We start from the raw sequence: 21,393 nt of genomic DNA, 5'->3' as shown, positions 1-21,393 counted from the left end.
TGTATAGCCATTTTTTCAATTTTGGAAAGAATAGGGTTTAAACCCCTGCCAGTTTTTTCCCCTTCACTTCCTGTCAGACACCAGGAATAGGAAATGTTCCTCAGATTTAGCTGGAATCTGTTTCCTCACAACAAAAATGTTGTCTTTCACCTTTCTATTTGTCACCAGGACAAACAAGGGTGACACTCCCAAAATGGGTCACAAACCGTAAACTTGACAGAGGGTCTAACCCTTCCTCACTCTCCACAACTTAAAAATGTTTTCTCAAGACACACTAATAGACTGCATCATTTAATTTTTTTATTTTGCCAGTTGCGCTTAAAGAAACAATACACTTAACAGATTTATTTGATAGCATTTTATTCATGTTTAAGATTACAGATTCCTTATTGCTGATCTAATACAATCACTCATACGTTAAAAAATGTAAAAGACTCTTGGAGACTGCCTTTCTGAACACTGCATTTTCATACTGCAGTACAGGTCAATAAATACATACTGTCCAACACTTCAGATGCTGGTGATAAAGTCTACAGTGGATTGTGCATTGCAGGCTTGACCAACAGCATAAGTTGTATACTATCAGTGAGTAATGGGTTAAATTTTACTTTAAATGTATATAGTTTTGCTGGTATCTTATATCCAGCTAGTCTGGAAGGATAGCGTTCATTCTTAACTATACAAAGAAATGTAAATTACTGAAACAAGACATTGCTGATTAAGAAAAGCTGGAGCTGTTAACAGACTGCAATTTTCTAATGAAAATTTGGGAGTGTTTGTCCACAATACAGGCTGGCTTAGGGGTTGGTGAGCCAGCTTATAAAATATGTGCTTGTTACATAGGGTAATGCAAGGAATAAACTATGTAAAATTGCGTAACATTTAGCAACGAGATTTTAGTTTACTGTTAGAAAAGCAAATATTCTGCCAAGGATTACGGTATTTTACACATAGTTCCTTGCATTGCTGAAAAAACATGGCAGTGAAGCAGCTTTCCCTGGGCTGAACCAAAATTACACTAACTCGTTTTGTAAGTTGTAGATTTAACGCCATTTACTTATTATCAAATCTAGATTTGGTAATGTGTAGCTTTGCATTGCCAAATGTGAGAATACATCAAAAAGTCAGGCCAAGCTGTTTAACCCGCTAGTATGAAGCCTACTTTAGGCAAAAAATGTCATACGCCTCAGTGATTACTCATGGAGGTAGTTAACGGATTAAATTCATCTAATAGTTATAAAATATATATATATATATATATATATATATATATATATATATATATATATATATATATATATATATATATATATATATATATATATATATATATCCAGAAGCTGTCTCCACTGTCAGTGTTGCTTACAAGAACTGTCACTTACAGAATAGTGATCGTGACAGAGAACATGGGAGAGATCCAATGTATTGTTGGCAAATCACCTCCGTTGAAAAACATTGATTTCAAAAGGGAATACCAACAGGATGTCAAATCACCCACACAGTTTAGACGTTGATGTGTTTTAGAAATCCATATTTACTCTAACCTTTACCTCTGTGGTACAAGCACTAGACACAAATGTTTCTACTCTTAGCAAAAATGGCAAAATTAGAGACTGACCTCCTAGCAGGTTTTAAATAAGAAAATTGCACAATTTTACAAGTATATTATGTGCGTATATAGGACAGATATATACAGCTATGCTGTAAATGTTTGTGTATATACACACACACATGTACTGAGGCAATGTTCTCCTCTGCACAGCACAAGATTACAACAGTTCAAGATACAGTGGTTATTTAGCAGCAGTAAACCGCAATATGCAGTAAAAAAAAAAAAAAAAATGCTGGATCTGTATACATAAAATCAAAAGTAGTCAGAAAACAGGAGTAATCAAATATATGTATTTAAATGTTTTGTGAAAGAAAATTAAAAAGGTTACAATAAGTTATTTAAAAGTTTAAGGAAAACTCTGGATTTTCAGTCTAAAGCTGGCCATAGACTCGTTTTCATTCAGCTTAATGAAAAGAAAAAAAAAGAAGAATCTTCTATCCCCCACAAAGAGAAGGATGGGTAGATTCTCTGAGGACATTGTATTCTGACTCCTGCACCTGCACTGTCAGAATACAACGATCAGCAGATAAAGCCATTGATCAACAAATGTTTTCCAGCATGTCTCTAACAAAAGCCAATCAATTGATTGTCTTCTGTCCAGAGGGGACAGCCAAACATTGATCGAACAGGCCAAATTTTAAATCAGTCTATGGCCAGCTTAAAGTGAAATGGCTATTAAAAGAGAGCTGTCTACTGGATCTTGCACTGGTGTCTCCTGGAGAAGAAATTTGGGATTCACAGCTTAATGAGGGAATGTAAATAGCCTATGTGCATGACTCAGCCAGGGGACTCTGGGTACAGAAAAGAAAAAAAAAAAAAGTCAACTATAGGGCTCTCTGAAACATGTGTTTCTAGAGACTTTAAAACTTCATTGCAGGAGACAATGATTTTGCATTAGTGCACCATCATTGACATACCTTTTTTATTAAAGTGTCCATATACACTGAGTAACCCAGTGACAGTGCTTTACTGGCTGGTGTGCACTTCTATATTTTGCATGTTAGTGCATACAACATTAACAAGCGATGACAGACAAACACAGTAGCAAACTGCACAATGAAGCATTTCTAATATAAATCAGAAAAGCCATGGCACAGAAAAAAAAGTTTTGCCCATTGCAACACTGGAGTCCTCCTTTTTTGCTTTCATAGAAAACTTATAAAGAGTAAATGAAGAAAACGCCTGTGTGCATGAGCCCAAACAACTCTGATTTAATGCACAGAATCAGTGGGATGTAAACTGCTTCTTGCCAATTACTAGAAGCTTGAGATTAAACACTGCCATGCTGTATACAGAAGTGACTGGACAAGTTAGCATGTAAATGCAGCTTTACGTACAAGTACCACAATACACTGGTGCTCAGTTTTCCTTTCAATTACAGCAGCATGTAGTTTGTACTTCTGTTAACCTACTTTTAGCCTAATACAGTTATTTTACATGGTAGCAATAGAATTAACAGGCTTGCTCTGTTGTAGAGTTCAAGTACCAGACTAAACAATGAATCAATGAGAGGAAAAAAATAAAATAAAAATGGTGTCCTTCACGCCTTAATAAAAGGTCTTAACTATGTATTTCAAACTTTATACAATTAACTTGTTTCCCTGGTGACATTGACACAAGAGCCTAAGGCCTCATGCACACTGTGCATCTAGCTCCCATGCATTACATACCAGCACACCATCCAGCCTCACTGCCAGGCAGTCTACAAAACGCAGAGGCTGAAAGCTGCTGCAGCTAGGCGCTGTAAATAGTGGTACTAATGTTTAGGGGCAGTAAGCACTTGGGAATTAATGCTTGGAATGCCAGAAGTCTGTGCTCCTAGCATTCTTCCCTGGGAGCAGACTGCCCCCAAGCATTTGTACCACTCAGTACAGCGCCCTGCCACAGCAGCTTTCAGCCTCTGAGTTTAACAGGCTGCCCGGAGCAAGGAAGGATGGTGCATCTGTGCCTACCGCCTACATCTGAATATCAAAGTCTCGAACACCCAGTGTGCATAAGGTCTTAGGATCTTCTCTGCATCCATAAGCAACAGATACCTTACAAAGTCTTAAAAGAGCATCAGTTGACACCAACCTTACACAATGCAGACCGATTTCTGCATAATCAAACACATATTAGAAAACTGTTTTGTACTGCACTAATTTCTTCGCAGGACATTTTTATTCAATATTAATAAGTATCACTGCACATAAAGGTACACCCAGTACAATGGAGCAGCATGTTTGATATAAAACCTCTCATCGATTCATCCTTATTAATGGAATACAAGCCAAAAACCTTTGTTGGGAAAAAAAAAAAAAAAAGCAATGCAGTTAGGGTGTGCAGATAATGCAGTGGGGCTACAGAGACAAACCAGCTTTTAGATGACAATTTTAGATAGCTGCTAGCAGCAATCACAGTTTAGTGAACGGCTATTTAGTGTCCTATTGTTTTGAAATTATTACAGCAGCAGATTAATAGGATCATCATTTTTTGACAAAAGAGGGGAAAAACAAAAACTATCACTATTGAAAACCACAATAAAATAGATTTAGGTCACTTTTACATGTTTCATTAAGACATCCACGCTTTGCATCCTTCAGGTAAATCAATATTAAAAGAGAAATAAAAATGCAAGTTAATGCAAAATAAATTCATTTTTAAATTCAGATTTCATGCTAGTTAACTTGTTCCCCTTCCCACGTGCTGCTGGGATAAGCAGTGTTAAGAGATTGCTATAAGCCTGTAAGTACAGCATGAGGGGGGGTAACCGCTACAGTCTTACAGGCACAGCTCCCCCCATAACCCAGCAAACTGTGGGCTAGCACAGAGAGCAGGTAAAGTCTATTCTAGGCGGCTTTTCTGTAATAAATAAAATGTTTACTAATATGGCAGAGAGTCCAGTTCTTGACATAAGAGCTGGCTGTACAGTGGCTGTGAAAAGCTTAAATTTTCTTATTTTTATTCCAGATTTCCCCATTTTCCAATAGCTCCTTGATTGCAGAATTCGCATGAACTCAATACCTAAAAGAGGAAAAAACAAAAAATTGAGTCAAAGGGGAAATGCACTTTTAATGGAGTTTTATTTGAGCTCCAATGCCCACCCTCATTCCCTGTGTCTGTTTTGACAACTCTTCACTGGGTGGTCTGCTCAACATAGCACTGTTCCTTAAATCTTCACTGTTGGGGCCTTCTTCTGTGCATGAGTGCCTCAGTCTCCATGAATTTTAATAAACTCCTCAATGATCTGAATGGTGCTTGTGGCGCACAATGGCGGAGACAGACCAGACCACCAAGTAGGCAGCACAGCAAAGACTTGGTGGAGTGGGGACAGGCAAGAGAACACCGATTAGGAAGGGGGTATCAAAGTCCACCAAGTGTAACTACTCGGAGTTACAGTATAAGGCTAAACTGCAGCAGATATCAGGTTCACTAGACTGCGAAGGTACTTGGCCCTATCTTGTGAAAAATACTTGGTTGAGCCTGCCTTCATCTGTCCCCACCAAGACCAGCTGGTGTCCTCTACGGAGCATGCTCATATTTCAGGACCCTTTCAAGCTCTTAATTTCCTCCTTTATCTGTTCAGCCCACAAAACTAAGAGTCACAATGTGGGTGTATATAGAGTGGCAAATTACACTTGCCTCCACCATGTCCTCCTACTGCTATACACTATGGAGGGGGGGGGGGAATAGTATGCAGATTGATTACATTCATTAAAACTCAGAACCCTCGGTTTAATATAAATTAGATAAATCTAATGTAATTGCAAATAATGCCATCTGAACAAAGTGCAAGCTAAAGTTAAATCATATTTGACTGCCTACACCACCATAGTGCATAAGAAAAAAAAAAACAAAACATTTGATGTTCAATAAAGATTTATAGGAAGCTGTAAAACAGAAAATCAATTAGAACCCCCAAACATTATATATTTTTGTTTTAGCAGAGACCCTAGAAAATAAAATGGCGGTTGTTGCAATATTTTATGTCACATGGTATTTGCGCAGTGGTCTATCAAAGGCAATTTTTTTTTTTTTTTTTTTTTTAAATACGATTTTTCGTTATACTTACCTGAAAAATTCTTTTTTTCATACATCGTGGAACACAGAGTTGGGCTAATATTAATTACCTACTGGGTTATACGCCATTTCTAGGTGAATGGACACTGGTAGACAAAGTCTTAGACAGGAAGTGATCCCCTATATAACCCCTCTCATACAAGAAGTACATCATTTTTGTAGCAAGCACTGAATCCTCAAAAAAGAGGGGAGGGATCTCTGTGTCCCATGATGTACTCAAAGAAAAGGATTTTACAGGCAAGTATGACAAAAAAAATCCTGTTTTCTTTTTTATACATCATGGGACACAGAGTTAGGCTAATTTTCATAACCTACTGGGATGTCCCAAAGCAATAGCCTTGATGGGAGGGAGACACCCTGCCAAACAATAGCAATGATGGCAAAAAGCCCAGGAGGTTCCAATTCCCCTGGTAGAATGAGCTCTCACCCTAAAGGGAGGAGCTTTACATTTCAGACCATAGGTCTGAATGACCAATTGACGGACCCAATTGGCAATGGAAGTTGCCTACCCCTTCTTGGGTCCTCTTGCTAAACAAAAAAGTAGTCTGATCCTCGGATCTCCACAGATCTAGACAAATAACCTTGACTGCCCAGACAACAACGATTGAATGCAGACGTCTCCATTCCGCCGAATGAGGCTGAGAGAAAAAAGAAGGCAAAATAATGTCCCGATTCAAAGGAAAAACTGACACAGGTCGTAACACGACCCTGTCGTGGTGAAGGATCAAGTATGGTTCCCTGCATGAAAGGGCCACCAAATCCGACACCGCTCTAGCCAAGGTGAGGGCCATCAGGAAGGCTAGCTTGCGTGAAAGCAAGTCTGATGGAATTTCCTTTATGGCCTCAAGTGGTTGTTTCTGTAACAAGGACAGCACCAAGTTCAAGTCCCAAGGACACATAGGTGACCTAATGGGGGGAAGCAAGAGAGTTGCCCCCTGCATAAAGGTTCGGACCAGTGAATGGGAGGCTAAAGGCCTTTGGAAGAATACTGATAGGGCCGAAATCTGATCTCTGATTGTACTCAAAGCCAATCTGATTTCCACAGCTGACTGTAGAAAAAAGAAATTCTCCCAATCACATATTTCCGAGGATGACATTTTCTGGCTTCACACCAAGCAATACAAGTCTTCCAGACCTTATGATAGATCTTTCTAGTGACAGCTTTTCTAGCATTCACTAGGGTAGACACCACTGGTCCCGAAATGCCATGGTCCTTCGACACTATGGCTTCAATAGCCATGTCGTCAAATTTAGAGACTGTAAATTGGGTCGGAATAAAGGCCCTCAGGACAGTAGATCGGAGCGGCGTGGAAAAGTCCATGGCCCATCTTTGTCGGTCTCACAATCTCCGGGAACCAGGCCCTGTGTGCTAGGCTGGTGGCACCAGCCTGACTGGAACCCCCTCTCTAAATCCTGCCCAACAAATGTGGAAGGAGCGGGACTGGGGGGAAAAGCATAAACCAGGAAGTACTGGCTTCATGGAACTACCAGAGCATCTGCTTCGATTGCTGGAGGATCCCTTGTTCGGGACACAAAACCGCTGTAGCTTGTTGAACCTGGATGCGAATAGGTCGACCTCTGGCCATCCCCAACGCTGGCAAATTTCCTGGAACACCCCTGGTTGTAGGGACCATTCCCCTGTGCAGATCTGCTGGCGGCTGAGATAATCTGTCTTCCAGTTCTCTACTCCCAGGATATGGCCTGCCGATAGAATCTGCACATGTCCTTCTGCCCAGGCTAGTATGTGGTTCACCTCCTTCAGAGCTGAACGACTCCTGGTACTGCCTTGGTGGTTTATATAGGCCACTGCAGTGGCATTGTCGGACTGAACCCCGATAGGGCAGTCCTGAAGCTCCACCGTCCAGGACCGTATGGCCAGCTGTGCTGCCCGTAACTCCAGGAAGTTGATGGGCAGGATCTGTTCTGTCCTTGCCCCTGAGCTGTGAGCCCCTCTAGGGTCGCTCCCCAGCCTGAGAGACTGGCATCTGTTATCAGTGCTCTCCAAGTTACCGGGAGGAAGGCTCTTCCTTTTCGCAGGTCCTGATCCTGCAACAACCAGTTCAGGCTTAAGCCTGCCCGAGGAGATAAGAACATTGGATAATCCAGGGCCTGTCCTCTTCTGTTCCAAGCCAACAAGATGTCTTGTTGTATAGGTCTGGAATGGAACTGGGTATAGGGCACTGAAGGACCCCATCCATCGAAGAGAACTCATACAGAGCCGAATGGAAGGTTGTCTTGTGCCCCTTATCTGACCTTGCTTGGACTGTATCTAGGATCAGACCTAAATACTTCAGACTGAGCTGGTCTCAAGGCTGACATTTCGGTATTCAACGACCCAGCCTAAGCTTTCCAAATGCCGCGCTGTGCAGGTTATTGCTGTTCTAGCGCCTGTAGTGAGTGATCTGAGCAGGAGGTCATCCAGATACCCGAGCACAAAGATCGCTTGGGCCCTTGAAAGACCCAGTACTGGTGCTACGACCTTTGTGAACACCCGGGGGAGCTGTGGCAAGCCCAAAGGGTAGAGCCACAAACTGAAAAGGACATTCCCCTACTGCAAATCGCAGGAACCTCTGATGAGGCTGAAAGATAGGTATGTGTAAATACCTTTATATTGATGGAAGCTAGAAAGTCTCCCATCTGGAGCAAGGCTACAACTGAGCGGACAGACTCCATCCAAAAAGACTGGATTCGTAGATACTGGTTCAGGGATCTTAGATCCAAAATGGGTCTTGTGTCCCTGTTTGGTTTTTTAACAACAAGTTTGCATGAAACCCGCGTGCCCCTTTCGGATACAGGAACCTCTACAATCACTCCTTGATGCATTTAATGATGCAGTGCCTGAAAAAGCAAGGTTTTTTTGGAGGATCCGAGGGAACGCTGGATCTTAGAAACCTGAGGGGGGAACCCCCCGTAACTCCAGCTCGTAACCGCGGGATATCGTCGAGGTGACCCACTTGTCCTGAACCACTGTTCTCCAAATGTTCGCAAAGTGCAGCAGCCTTCCCCCCACCTGATAGAGTGGGGGCATCCCCTCAAAAGGAGGGCTTGGTATGGGGTTTAGAAGAGCTTTGGACACAGGGCTTTTTCTGGCCCTGGCCTAGCCCCTGGATCTAACGCCCTGTTGGCGGAACCACCTTAGCACTGAGACAACTGAGGAAGTAATCCCTGAGGTTTTAAGTGGGGGACGCCTGGTGCTTCTCTTAACAGGAAGTTAAGAGCTCTTCCCTCCAGAAATCTTTTGGAAATATTTGTCCAAATCAAACGTTCCCCATGAAAGGGGAAACCTGCCAGTTCTTCAGCCACAAATGTCTGTGCATATGTACAGACAGAGCCAAACTAGAAACCTGCTGTATTGAATCCTTTAAGGCATCAACAGCAAAAAACACAGTGCTCAAGGAATATCTGTCTTATTTTCAGCAAGATCATCATCCTGGTTAGGCCTGTCAGGCCGTCTGACCTGATCCTTTACATACTGGCAGATACCAATTGCTGCAACAGCTGGCTGAATAGCTGAACTGGCCAAAGAAAAGGAAGCTTTTAATAATGACTCCAGTTTGTCAAGACGGTCTTTCAAAATTAAAATTTTGAAGAAAAAACACCCCTCAAGACCCCACTCTATAAACAGCAGCCTGCAAAACCTTGCGACCAAAGGAAGCATCTGCACATGCCAAAATATCTACTTTATAGAATTTAGTGAAGGTATGCACTGACGACCAAGGGGCCACCTTGCAAAGCTGTGATATTGATGCTTGATGACAGAAGGCCCAAGAAATACTAAGTGTCCAAGTAGAATGCACCGTGACAGGGAAAGGAGGATGCTGACCGTTAACAGAATAGGCCCGAGTCAGTCTGTCTGATTCATCTGGAGATGGTAGCCAAGGAAGCGGCAGCCCTTTTCCTCGGTCCCTGTGTAACAAAAAAAAAATGAGTTTGACCTCCGGAAGGACTCAGTGGCTGCCAGATACACTCGTATTGCACGAACCACATCCAAGGTACACAAAGCAAATTCCTTGGGATGAGCTGGCTTGGGACACAGACACCACAATGTCCTCATTCAAATGTAAGTCAGACAACCCTAGGCAGAAATGACGGACAGGGACAAAGAACCACTTTATCCCTATGGATTACTAATCAGGGACTATGACAGGATAATGCCGCCAACTCTGATACCCTGCGGTCCGAGGTAATAGCCACCAAGAATGCCACCTTCTGGGACAAAGTAAGTAAGGGAATTTCCTGAAAATTCTCCAAAGGAGGTTTCTGGAGAACAGCTAGTACCAAGTATAAATCCGATGGAGGCAAAAGAGACCGTACCAGTGGAGCCACATGCCGGACTTCTTGAATGAAGGTACGAACTAAAAAGAGTGAGTGGCTAGGGGTCACTGAAGGAAGACTGCTAAGGCAGACACCTGGCCCTTCTTGGTACTCAAGGCAAACTTCTGCTTAATGCCCCGTTGAAGAAAAGCTAAGATCCGAGCCACAGAAAAGAATCGAGCATGAATGCCAATCGACTCACATTAAGAAAGGTGCGCTTTCCACGTAAGATAGTATATCTCTTACTAGAAGTCGACTTCCTTGCCTTCACCATAGTAGGGATCACTGATCCTGACAGACCTCTATCTCTCAGTACCTGACTTTCAATGGCTAGGCCATTAAAACCAGTTACTGTACAGCAGGATGGAAGCTCAGCCCTCGGTACAACTGGTCCCTTTTGAGAGGTAGCTTTCAAGGGATGTTTACGGCCACCAGACTGACCAGAAGACTTTCACCCTTGGTCCTTTGCAGGCACCACAGAAGAGCAAGGTGTTAGCCCCACACTGTCACTAGGACTGCAGCATCTACCAGAGGAACCCGCAAAATTGCCACAAGCCTCAGTTACTTCCTGTTGAGCTGAACCTGCTGAAGGGGCCGACGTTTAAGAAAAACTACTAACCTGGTCAGCATTCACTCCAGAGTCAGACCCAGGTAACCCAATTTCCTGGAAGGGGCTAGAGGGGACCTTGGGTAGTCCAGAAGTCACCCGAAACTTTACAGGAATTATACCCGCACTAGGAGACACAGGGCCCCCCCCGAGGTGGACAAACTCTGTCGTCCTTTGGTATCCCCAAAAAGTTCAATTCGTGGACCCCCTTGATGCTCACGAAGGAGGTCCATGAATCTGGAAACCAGTGAAGATGTCCTCCCACCCCAGCAATGGGGTGGGGGGACAGACAGACCTTCATGCTGAAGAAGTCTTGTCAGTGGATCCAGAGAAGCCTGCTCTAGGCTTACCAGACCAAGATTGCTTGGAACTTCCCGGGGAAGACTTGAGAGATCCGTTTCCTGGGAGCCCGGAAAAATTTCCTATGGGCTGAGAAGGAAGGCCTCTGTCTGCGACGAGGCTCCTTCCCTTTCCTCGATTGAGGCAGGAAGGTACTCTCCCCCCCCCCGTGACGCCCTTAATGATGTCATCCAGGGTAGCCCTAAACAGGCGGTCACCTTGAAAGGACAGATCAATGAGAGCTTTCTTAGAGGATTGGTCGACCAATTCTTAAGCAACAGCACACATCCAATCACCACCACTGAAACAGAAAGCTTGGACAGCACAGGAGCTGCATCACAAATATACTGCGGCCCATGGACCAACTGGTCCGCTAAAACATAAGCGGCGGGAACCTGCTCATTACCCAGTCCAGGCCACAAAAGCCTGGCCCGTTTAGTTAGGGTCTGCGACTGAGGCCAGAATGGGTCGTAATGCCGAACCAGCCATAGTAAAACATGCTGTGTGCCACAGTCTCTGCTTTCCTGTCAGTTGGGTCCTTAAAGGAGATGGGGATTCCTCTGGGATAATGGTTGCTTTATTCAACCTGGAAATAGGAGGGTCCACCTCTGGTGGGGTAGTCCATTTTTTTAAAAGTGATTCTTCAAAAGGGGTAGCGTACTGAGAAACATTTGGGAACCACAAAGGGTAACTTAGGTTTATCTGTAAGGAATGGGAACAACCCATCAAAATAAGGCAGATAAGGAAACCTTTGGTGTGCGTGATGACTTATGCGTACCAAAGGACACAGCCACATCCTCCATCATTAGCATCTCCCACACCGCGGTAACAAGTGCGTCCACCAGCACTTTTTTACTCGCTGCTGAGACCGGAGGAGGACTCATCCTCACTATCGGACGGGTCAGGGGGCGAGGTATTAAACCCACTTAGACGGGCCACGTCCCCGGTGGCATCAGGCTTAGAATCAGATGATTGAGCAGGGGAAGGCAGGGGGCGCTTCCTCCTGGGTCTTTGCCCACACGCTACTTCCACCCGGGCTACCAATGACTCAAGGACCGCCGTCAGCGCAACCATGGGAAGCTGGGGTTTCGAGGAACCTGCCACCTCCATGAGGGGATCAGTGGGTGAGATGTGACCCTGAAGCTCCATAGGAAAGAAGACCCTGTAGTACAAAGGAATCTTTGGCACCAAGGGACACCCCCAATAGCCAGGGTACCCATCAGCAGAGAGGGAGATACACAAGGTCCCCCAAAAGACTCGCCCTCCCAGCTGGAAGAGCGCCGTAATTGGGACCCAGCAAACACCAATGGTCGGCATCTATTTTTCATCCATCCCGAGCAGGAAGAGGAGAAGAGGAAGGAGGAGGGAGGAGCCCTAGCATCTCCACCAGACTCCAGCCGTCTCCTTAGAATAAGGAAAAATGGCCGCCATGATGTCATCGGCTACACAAACATGGCCGCTGCCAGAGACCAGCCAAACCAAGGGAAAAGGGCCGATACTCCCAAACATGGGCGCCAGTCGTTTGACATGCTAAATCATGCTGCCAGGATCCTCTGTGCCTTCAACATCGCTGCACCTTCTGCAAGGGGACCCCCCTCCAAGAAGGTACTATACTCCACCAGGCTGGGTGAACATTTAAGGGGACACCACTATGCACTCTCAACGCTGGGACCCACAAACTGCACACTACCTCACACTGCACACACAGCAAGGCATGCACCTAGGGGTCTCCGCTGCATCCTCTGCACTGGTAACCCCCCCCCCCCCCAATACCGTCAGGGCAGAACACACACCACTGCAGAAGGGGAATGGCGGGGAAGACCCCAAGGGGTCCCTGCTGCCTGCCCTGGGACTCGCACCAATCCGTGGGGGTAGGGGGAAGCCCAGCTTAACTAAGGGACTTTAGGATGGGAGGAGGGATTCTGCAGGCAGGTCCGACCATCCCTGGACGGTACCCGCGTCTGCCCCAAAGCACACAAAGGAGGAGAGGGAGTCTGTACTTACTGATCCCGATGCAGGTGACCCTCCAGACAGAACTTCTCGCCACCGAAGTGGGGGGCTGTCGGTCAAGGGACTCGGAGCAGAGCCCATTCGTATGCGACCCTCCGAGAAGTTTAACTCGCAGGCCAGGCTCCGTCCGTTAAAGCTATGTCGCGGCCGACCTAGCACGTAGTTGCGGTCTGCACGTGCTCGCTGGCTGGACTAGGGGATACTACTGGATATATATTATCCAGCCCGGCAGTTGATTGTAGATCTTCGAGGAGAAAATGTATGGAAGACAGACAAAAAGCAAAATTTGCTAGGACCAAAAGATCCCAACAACTAGGTCCTTACTCCTGACTAGACAGAAAAACTGAATACCTAGGAGCAGGGAGGGGGGTTATATACTGACTAAGGACAGCCCATGGGCGTAGCCAGATGTTTTTTGTTCTGCCTAGTCCTACTCCTGCGAAGGCGATATAACCCAATGGTCAAGATCAAGGGGGTGCTGTTTCAGTCGATGAACAAAAGAGAAATATTGATTAGCATATTGCAGTGAATATGGAATCTGTTTAGTAACCAATAAACAGTCATACAATGCTTTAACAAGATTTTCAATTTTAGTAAAAATGAGGCTCATTAACACCAAAGCACATCAATAACATCAGCTGTTCAATATTTTATATGTAAGCTTTGATTTAAACACTCAGCACATACCTGTAGTAATTTGGTTTAAAAGGTCCATTCTTGTTCAGACCCAGGTACTTGGCCTGCTCATCTGATAGCTCAGTAAGGTGGGCATCAAAAGTGGGAAGATGAAGGCTGGCCACATATTCATCTACAGGATAGAGATTCCATCCATTTAGAAAAAGACATAAAAATTACAAATCCTAAGTTTTAATAAACATTTTATCAAGACACTTACCCATCTTCTTAGGCAACAGGTAGACATCCTGTTTATAGCGACCCTCAGGGGCATTGTAGAGTTCAATCAGAGCCAGTGCCTGAGAAAGACAGATTTATTTTCTGCACCTATACACAAGCAACTCATCTATAACACTTAAAAAATAGCATTAAAATCAGGTCCGTTAAAAGGACAGCTTGCAAATGTCTACCCCTGTCATTCAAGCATGGGCCTTCATACTATTGGGCTGGACATGTCAGTTTGGCTACAAGCATGTTTCTGGATTGTGGGAAGAAGCAAGAGCACCCAAAGTAAACTCAAACACTCACAAGCAAAAAATCAGTGCAACAGTGAACCCGTACAAACAACTATACTAACTCTGGTGGAATAGGGAAGGGTTTCAACTCAATGTGACTTATAGCACGACATCTCTCTAAACCCTTCTATAATGGGCTTTATAGTAGCACATAGAAGCGACTGGAGGGGTCACCCATCCGCCCACATATATATTTTTTAATGCACAAGAGAAAGAAGGGTTCCTAGTTCTAATCCCTGTTGTCATCCCCCAAGTCTTGGAGTTGCTTTTCTGGAGAAAAACATGACGGTATTATGCCAATTAAGGTACTTAAGCTGCAGCATTTTTTTTTTTTTTTTAAAGCTCATCTTCAGCTTTTAGTGACATTTATATGGTTTTTTTGGACCAAGCTGGTCCAAACTTTTTACTTCATTGAGAGATGCAGTGGCTATTTGCTGTGTATAAAATGTATGTAGCTTCAGCAATATACAGTAAACAGCACTGTGTTCCTGGTTGGGGTACGGGAACTTCCTGTCCTGCTTCTGGAACAAAACCAAGTTGGGCTGGGCGCTGCTCAGCAATTCACAGGAAGCTTTGTATTTTCTAAATGAATACAAGGCTTCCTCTGGCTGAGGCAGAGATCGTGACGTCTTCCGTCGGCTTCTCCCCCTCAGTGAAACAGAGGAAGCTTTGTATTCATTCAGAAAATGCTAGGCTTCCTGTGAATGGCTGAGCAGTGCTCAGCCAGACTTTATTTTGATCTGAGAGCGGTATGGTAAGTTCCCTTCCAAAGGTCAGAACACAGCGCTGTATACTGTATGTAGCTAAGGCTACATACAACTTAGGCAGCATACACAGCCACTGCATCTATGTTCATTGAAAAAAGCAAATGCCTGCATTGTAAGCAGCTAAATCACTTTAAACCTCTCCATTCCTTCAACCAATAGCCCAGAATTGTTTAGAGCCCTGTGAATGTATCAGCAAATACAAAATATTTATTAATAGTAGACTAGATCCTGAAAAATAAAAGGAGCAGAGGGGAAGGCTGCATATATCAAATACTTTGGCCATGTTGGGCCAGGATGCCAAGGCATTTTCTTTCTACAAACCGTGGCATGAGGAATGTTAAACAAAAAACTGGTTTACATGAAGACTTTGTACAAATCCTCAAACCAATGTATGCATATATTTCTGATAAAGATACCTACCTGTGTGGTCGCAGTAATAGACAGAACAAAGGTTGGGACAGTGGAACAGCTCAGGTTGAGGAGGCGTCCCTGTTACACAATTTAAAGAGACTATTAGATTGATAACATTTAACATATATTACCAAATTAGTCTGGCACATTAAAATGTATATGGTGGGTTTTCAAACAAAATAATGAAAGTAGATAAAAAAAAAAAACACGAAGGGGGAAAGTGTTTCCACAGAGTACACCACAAAAGTGGCATAGACTGTTGACACCTGCAGGGATCCGTGGCACAGAGCATCAGCAGACCAGCTGTCCCAGTGTAATCTATAGGAGTCCTGCCTTGTTGCTCTGTGTACCAAGAGCGCTGTATGACCTCAGAAAACAGTGGTTATAATAAAATGAAAGTTGTTCCTATTTTTATTTGGTTTGTAGTGCTAGACAGAAAAAAAATAAATAACTAACTAAAAAAAAAAGCACCTTTAGCACATTAAATATCTTCACTGTGGTCTGTACTAAAAATATCATACCTCTGCCAAAAGAACAATCCTTTTGCCATCAGGCCAAATAACATGATCAACCTGAGACCTAACTCGCTCCCATGTCAACTCAGGAGTGCGTAGGCTTGCCTAGAAAAAAAAAAAAGATCAGTTTTAACATCAAGTATACTGCGGAATACCTGGGTGGAATATTCTGTACAAAAGGCGGTTAAATATAGTAAACAGAGATGCAGCCAGCGAAAAAAAAAACACCATTTTTTTTTTTCAAAAAATTGTACAATTTCTGAGCTTAAACATTTGATGCATTTTCTTTTTTATATATGTTAATAAAATATGGGTTTAAAGGCCAAGATCAGATCATGACATGACATGTTAAACCCGTATCCAGGGTGTAATATGTAACTAAACAAGCAGCCCCCACTGTGACAGCAGGTCGGGGATCTTCCCTTCGCACACACTGTCACAATTAGAAAATTAAGCAGTGCGGGGCTCCGCCCACCCGGTTACGTCATTCATTCACAGAGTTCTGTAAATGGGAGAACTACAACTACTGTAAGCCATTTTGGACAACGCCTTGTAGTTCTTAATGAACTACCAGGGAGCTGATTAGTGCTCTTGGTAGTTCATGGATTCCTCCTGTCATTTAGTAACTGACTGCCTGTACAAGGTACAGGCAGACAACTACATTGAAAGTCTGTGGAGTCTTGCATAGTACCAGCTACCTGCTGATCGCAGATGCAATGCTTTACAGGTTTCTAACAAATTTTTTTTTTAAATAAACGCACATTTTTTTACCCGCAAAAAGATGTGCATTATTTTTTTTAAAAAAAGGTGAACTTAGCCTTTGAGATTTTAAAATCATTGCATTCTGTTTTTATGTAGAAGTTAAATAGCATCCCAACTTTTTTGGGGAATTGGGGTTGTATAATAAATACCAGCTGTAGCAGTGAAAAAAAAATGTTCAGGCTCTGGCCTGTGGAGCCAGGAGACCTCTGATTCTTACCCACCTCTAGTGTGTAATGGGGAATTAGGGGAACAAGACCAGGGCCATATTTGCTCACAGAAAAGAATGCCCAACACATCATTGTTTGCTGCCCTCTGTACAAAAAATCTATTGCATTTTTGACAACTTGTCAAAAACAACCAAACATCTTAGTCCCATCTGCCAGGTATTTTTTAACTAACTGAAAAAATGGATGGCGTTTGTGCACATATTAGGCATGGTTTCTCTAATACAATAATGAGTCCTACTTACCACATCTATTTCAGTGTTGGAATGTCCCATATTGCAGACAATGCAGCCATTCTTCATACGATCTAGGTGCTCTCTGGTCACCACATTCTTATTGCCTGAACAGGTTACAGACTTTTATAATATGAACACAGTCATAGGCTAAATATTTTTTTTAAAAATGTACAAACTATCTATATTTATCAGGCCAATAATGAAACTAAAACTTGTATCCCGTTTTAAGATATGAAAGTAGCACAGCTGCACAAAGAAGCACCCTGTGTTGCCACTAGAGCTCCTCAAAGATTGTATACAAATATAGACTTAGGCTGGCCATACATTATACGCAATCTTCCTTTAGATTTACCAAAATCATAATAGGAGGTAAAAAAAAATTAAATTTGTATGCAAAAGTCGGCATCTCAATAGAGCTAGATATGCCCCTTGTGTAACAGAACCTTGGCCTGGTGATGCAGCCCTAAGAAAATTAGCACTGCACTGGGGGATAGGGGTTTTTGGTCCCATGACCAAAAACAGGATTTTTTCCATCATACTTACCTGAAAAAAAACTTTTCTTTGAGTAGATCATGGGACACAGAGTTAGGCTAAGATTCTTATCTGCTGGGTTATACTTCATCTCCAGGTGAATGGACACCGGTAGACCAAAGGTCTTTAGACAGGAGTGATCCCCTATATAATCCCTCCCATACAGGAAGCACTTCAGTTTTAAAGGCAAGCACCGAATCCTCAAAAAAGAGGGGAGGGATCTCTGTGTCCCATGATTTACTTATAGAATTGAGAAATACTGTACTATTTTTTGGGTGGGTTTTAACACAAGGGTGATGGCAAGTGCTTTAATCATTAGAAGTGACAGATAATTCCTTCTATACAGCTGTGTTGTGGTCACAGATTTTATAGAAAATTTTAGCAATGAAAAAATGTCCTAGCACAGGGTCCTATTACCCAGAACAAAACTGAACCAACCCCTTAATGTTCAGCAGGAATTGTAACTCATTAACTGTAAAAAAAAAAGTTGCAGTTTTGGTATGTCCAGTATACAAGAAAATATTTTCACACTTAGGACACATTAAGGTTTTAGTAGACCAATACTTACCATTTTTTATAAGCAGACAAGAATGTTTAAACTCTCACTAGTGTGGTAATGCATTAAAGTTTTACCAGTGAAATAGGAGAGATAGATATAGATATATAGAGATACATATATAATCTTTTCCTGCTTCCTAGTACCTCAAATAAATATGACTCAATCAAAGCCCCCCGCTCCCTCGTCACTGGCTTTGATTGACAGCACTGGGATCCAATAGCTCCCAGTACCCCAGCAGAGCCTGCGAGACCTGGAAGCAAGGGGAGAGAAAACACAGCGCTGGATCGAATGAGGCCTCAAGGGGGGCGGGGGAATTCTGATGCTTAACCACCTGAATACAGGGCACTTACACCCCCTTCCTGCCCAGGCCATTTTTCAGATTTCAGAGCTGTCACACTTTGAATGACAATTCAAACACAAATAGAGCTTTCTTTTGGTGGTATTTACTCACTCCTGGGTTTTGTTGTTTTAGGAAACAAAGACCAAAAATTTTTTTTAAAAGTTTTAGTTTGTCAGTAAATTTTGTAAATAAGTTTTCTCCTTCACTGATGGGCACAGATGGGCAGCACCGATAGCCAGCACTTGCTGGCAATGATGATCAGTGCCCCGATTACATACCTAGCTATCCCCTGTGAGGAGATGCCGCTGATCAGCTCTCCTCTCCTCACACTGACGGTGTGAGACAAGGAACGCCGATTACTGGCATCTCCGTGTTGACATGTGACTGGCTGCAATTGGACACAGCTGATCAAATGGTTAAAGAGCCGCGGCTCTTTACACAGATCAGGGCCATGCCGTGTCCTAGCAACTCGGGCGCAGCTGGCACGCGAGAGCGGTTGTTCTGGGAGGCCATCATATGACGTCCACTCAGAACGAGAGCCGCACCGCCCAGCCATCATTTGACGGTGGGCGGCAATTAGTTAAAGGAATGCATTAAGGTAAAATAATGTTTAGGCTTTACAACCACATTGTGTTAAGCTTTAACCAATTCAAGCCCAGGACTATTCTGGCACTCCTCTCGTACATGTAAAAATCATAATTTTTTTGCTAGAAAATTACTCAGAACTACACACACTATATATAAATAAAATTACATAAAAATTTATTTTAGGTAATTAAATAGCGCCGTCAATTCACGCAGCGCTTTTTTTTACATATACGTTGTACATTCACATCAGTCCCTACCCATAAGGAGCTTACAATCTAAGGTCCCTAATTCACATTCATACATACTAGGGACAATTTAGACAGGATCCAATTAGCCTACCAGCATGTCTTTGGAGTGTTGGAGGAAACCGGAGTACCCAGAGGAAACCCACGCAGACATTAGGGAGAACATGCAAACTCCAGGCAGGTAGTGTCATGGTTGGGATTCGAACCAGCGACCCTTCTTACTGCTAGGTGAAAGTGCTACCCACTACACCACTGTGCCGCTATATATATATATATATATATATATATATATATATATATATATATATATATATATATATATATATATCTCTATCTCTATCTCTATATATATCCATCTCTGTTGTTGCAATTTTTTGATCACATGGTATTTGCGCAGCAATTTTTCAAAACGCAAAAAAAACCAACACTAAAAAGTTAGCTAATTTTCTGTATAATGTGAAAGATGTTACGCCGAATAGATAACCAACATGTCATGCTTTAAAATTGCGCACACTTATGAAACGGCGGCTACGTTTTAAAAAAGTTTTACAGGTTACCAGATTAGAGTTACCGAAGAGGTCTTGTGCTAGAATTATTGCTATCGCTTTAATGTTCGCGGCAACACCTCATGTGTGGTTTGAACGCAGTTTACATGTGCGGGCACGACCTACATATGCTTTTGCTTCTGCGTGCGAGCACGAAGGGATGGGGATGCTTTAAAAAATAAAATTGTTATTGTTTATTTTTAAACTTTCCCTTTAAATTTTTTTTTGATCACTTTTATTTCCATTACAAGGAATGTAAACTGGGCATCACAGGTCCTCTTTACGGCAAGATCTGGGGTCTACAAGTCCCTAGATCGCTCCTCTATGCTGGAAAGCCTGAGATCAACAAAAAAAAAAAAAAAGTAATAATCTTGATCTCAGGCTTCTCAGAGAAAAAATACAAAAAAAAAAAAAAAAAAACGAACAAAAACACACATTATATCTGACGGGGCCAGCCTCCGAGGGTCATAGAGATTGCCAGGGACCATCTGGTCCGGGGTCAACTATGGTAAACCGCTGCTGGTGGATTTAGTCTCTGGCTCGCCGATCGCACAGGCGAGCCGGGAGAAGCACTGGAGAGCGTCCCCTCCCATCGCCTGTAAAAGCAATCAAGCGGCTAAACAGCTGCTATGATGGCTAACACATTGCAGGGAATTGCCTGCTGAGAAAAACCCATATCTGAATGATGCCTGCAGTTTCAGGCATCATTCAGATATTGCCACTCAAAATTCAGGACTTCATGTAACATCCTTGGGCGGAAAGTAGTTAAAGACTGTGCTGGTTAGGTGCAAAAATGAATGCTCAAAGGAACAGCAAGGTGTGCCAAACTATGTGTAGCAGTAAAGACAAAGGGGAATTTATTCAAAAACAGCCAAATGGCTACTCACATGAAATTGAAAATGTAAGAGCATTGTGAGAAAAGTCTTTAGCCACTGTAGGTGCCCTGTGGTGTATCACTGTGGGTTCGCCACGGCATCGGCAGGGTAGATATCTCAGCTGGCCAAATCTCTGCCTGGAGGTGTGTAGAACCAGCGTGGAATGCACTTGGAGCTGACCGGGACGTGACGTCAAGACGTGTCAGGTTCACTGATCACAGATTCTATGAGAAAGGATGAATCTGATCAGAGCACCTGAGACGTCTTGACGTCACGACCGGAGAACTTCTTGTCTCAGGGGAGCTGCCACAAGTGTTGTTCTCTCATACTTCAGGGACATTATCAACTCTGAAAACTGACTTCTATTTAACACTTGTTCAGTTTATCTTAGATGTTATTCCTTATTTACCGCAGCTTGTTACTGAAAATTATCTTGCACCATTTTTTTTTTCTTTTTGCAAAAGTGAATGTTGAATGGTTAAACAGAAGATTGTTATTCAATAAAGATATAGGGCCACGTTACCTGTGCAAGTGATGACAATGTCCACCTGTCTGATGACCTCATTCAGCTTCACAAGTCTGAAGCCATCCATACTAGGAAACACAAAATAAAAGATTTGAACAGCTATGCTTATGCTACATGACATACCTAATATTGTACAAT

At 43.0% G+C, this 21,393-nt stretch overlaps 1 protein-coding gene across 7 annotated transcripts in view; it reads right to left on the bottom strand.

Annotated features, from left to right (window-relative positions):
- Positions 1 to 343: 343 nt before the first annotated feature.
- The window catches only part of AHCYL2 (adenosylhomocysteinase like 2), a 146,627-nt gene continuing 125,577 nt past the window's right edge, over positions 344 to 21,393 (bottom strand). For all 7 annotated transcript variants that reach the window (XM_073619343.1, XM_073619345.1, XM_073619344.1 and 4 more), the window contains exons 11-17: positions 21,253 to 21,323; positions 17,056 to 17,150; positions 15,831 to 15,929; positions 15,319 to 15,387; positions 13,837 to 13,915; positions 13,629 to 13,749; positions 344 to 4,615 (exon numbers count right to left, since the gene is read on the bottom strand). In XM_073619343.1, coding sequence (XP_073475444.1) covers positions 4,609 to 4,615; positions 13,629 to 13,749; positions 13,837 to 13,915; positions 15,319 to 15,387; positions 15,831 to 15,929; positions 17,056 to 17,150; positions 21,253 to 21,323 — 541 coding nt within the window. In that variant the 3' untranslated portion in view covers positions 344 to 4,608. The remainder of the gene's footprint in view (positions 4,616 to 13,628; positions 13,750 to 13,836; positions 13,916 to 15,318; positions 15,388 to 15,830; positions 15,930 to 17,055; positions 17,151 to 21,252; positions 21,324 to 21,393) is intronic.

Source organism: Aquarana catesbeiana, linkage group LG03 (genome assembly GCF_042186555.1).
Source record: "Aquarana catesbeiana isolate 2022-GZ linkage group LG03, ASM4218655v1, whole genome shotgun sequence".
NCBI classification, from domain to species: domain Eukaryota; kingdom Metazoa; phylum Chordata; class Amphibia; order Anura; family Ranidae; genus Aquarana; species Aquarana catesbeiana.
The sequence above is the reverse complement of the archived record's forward strand: the minus strand, read 5'-3'. Positions and strand labels throughout refer to the sequence as shown.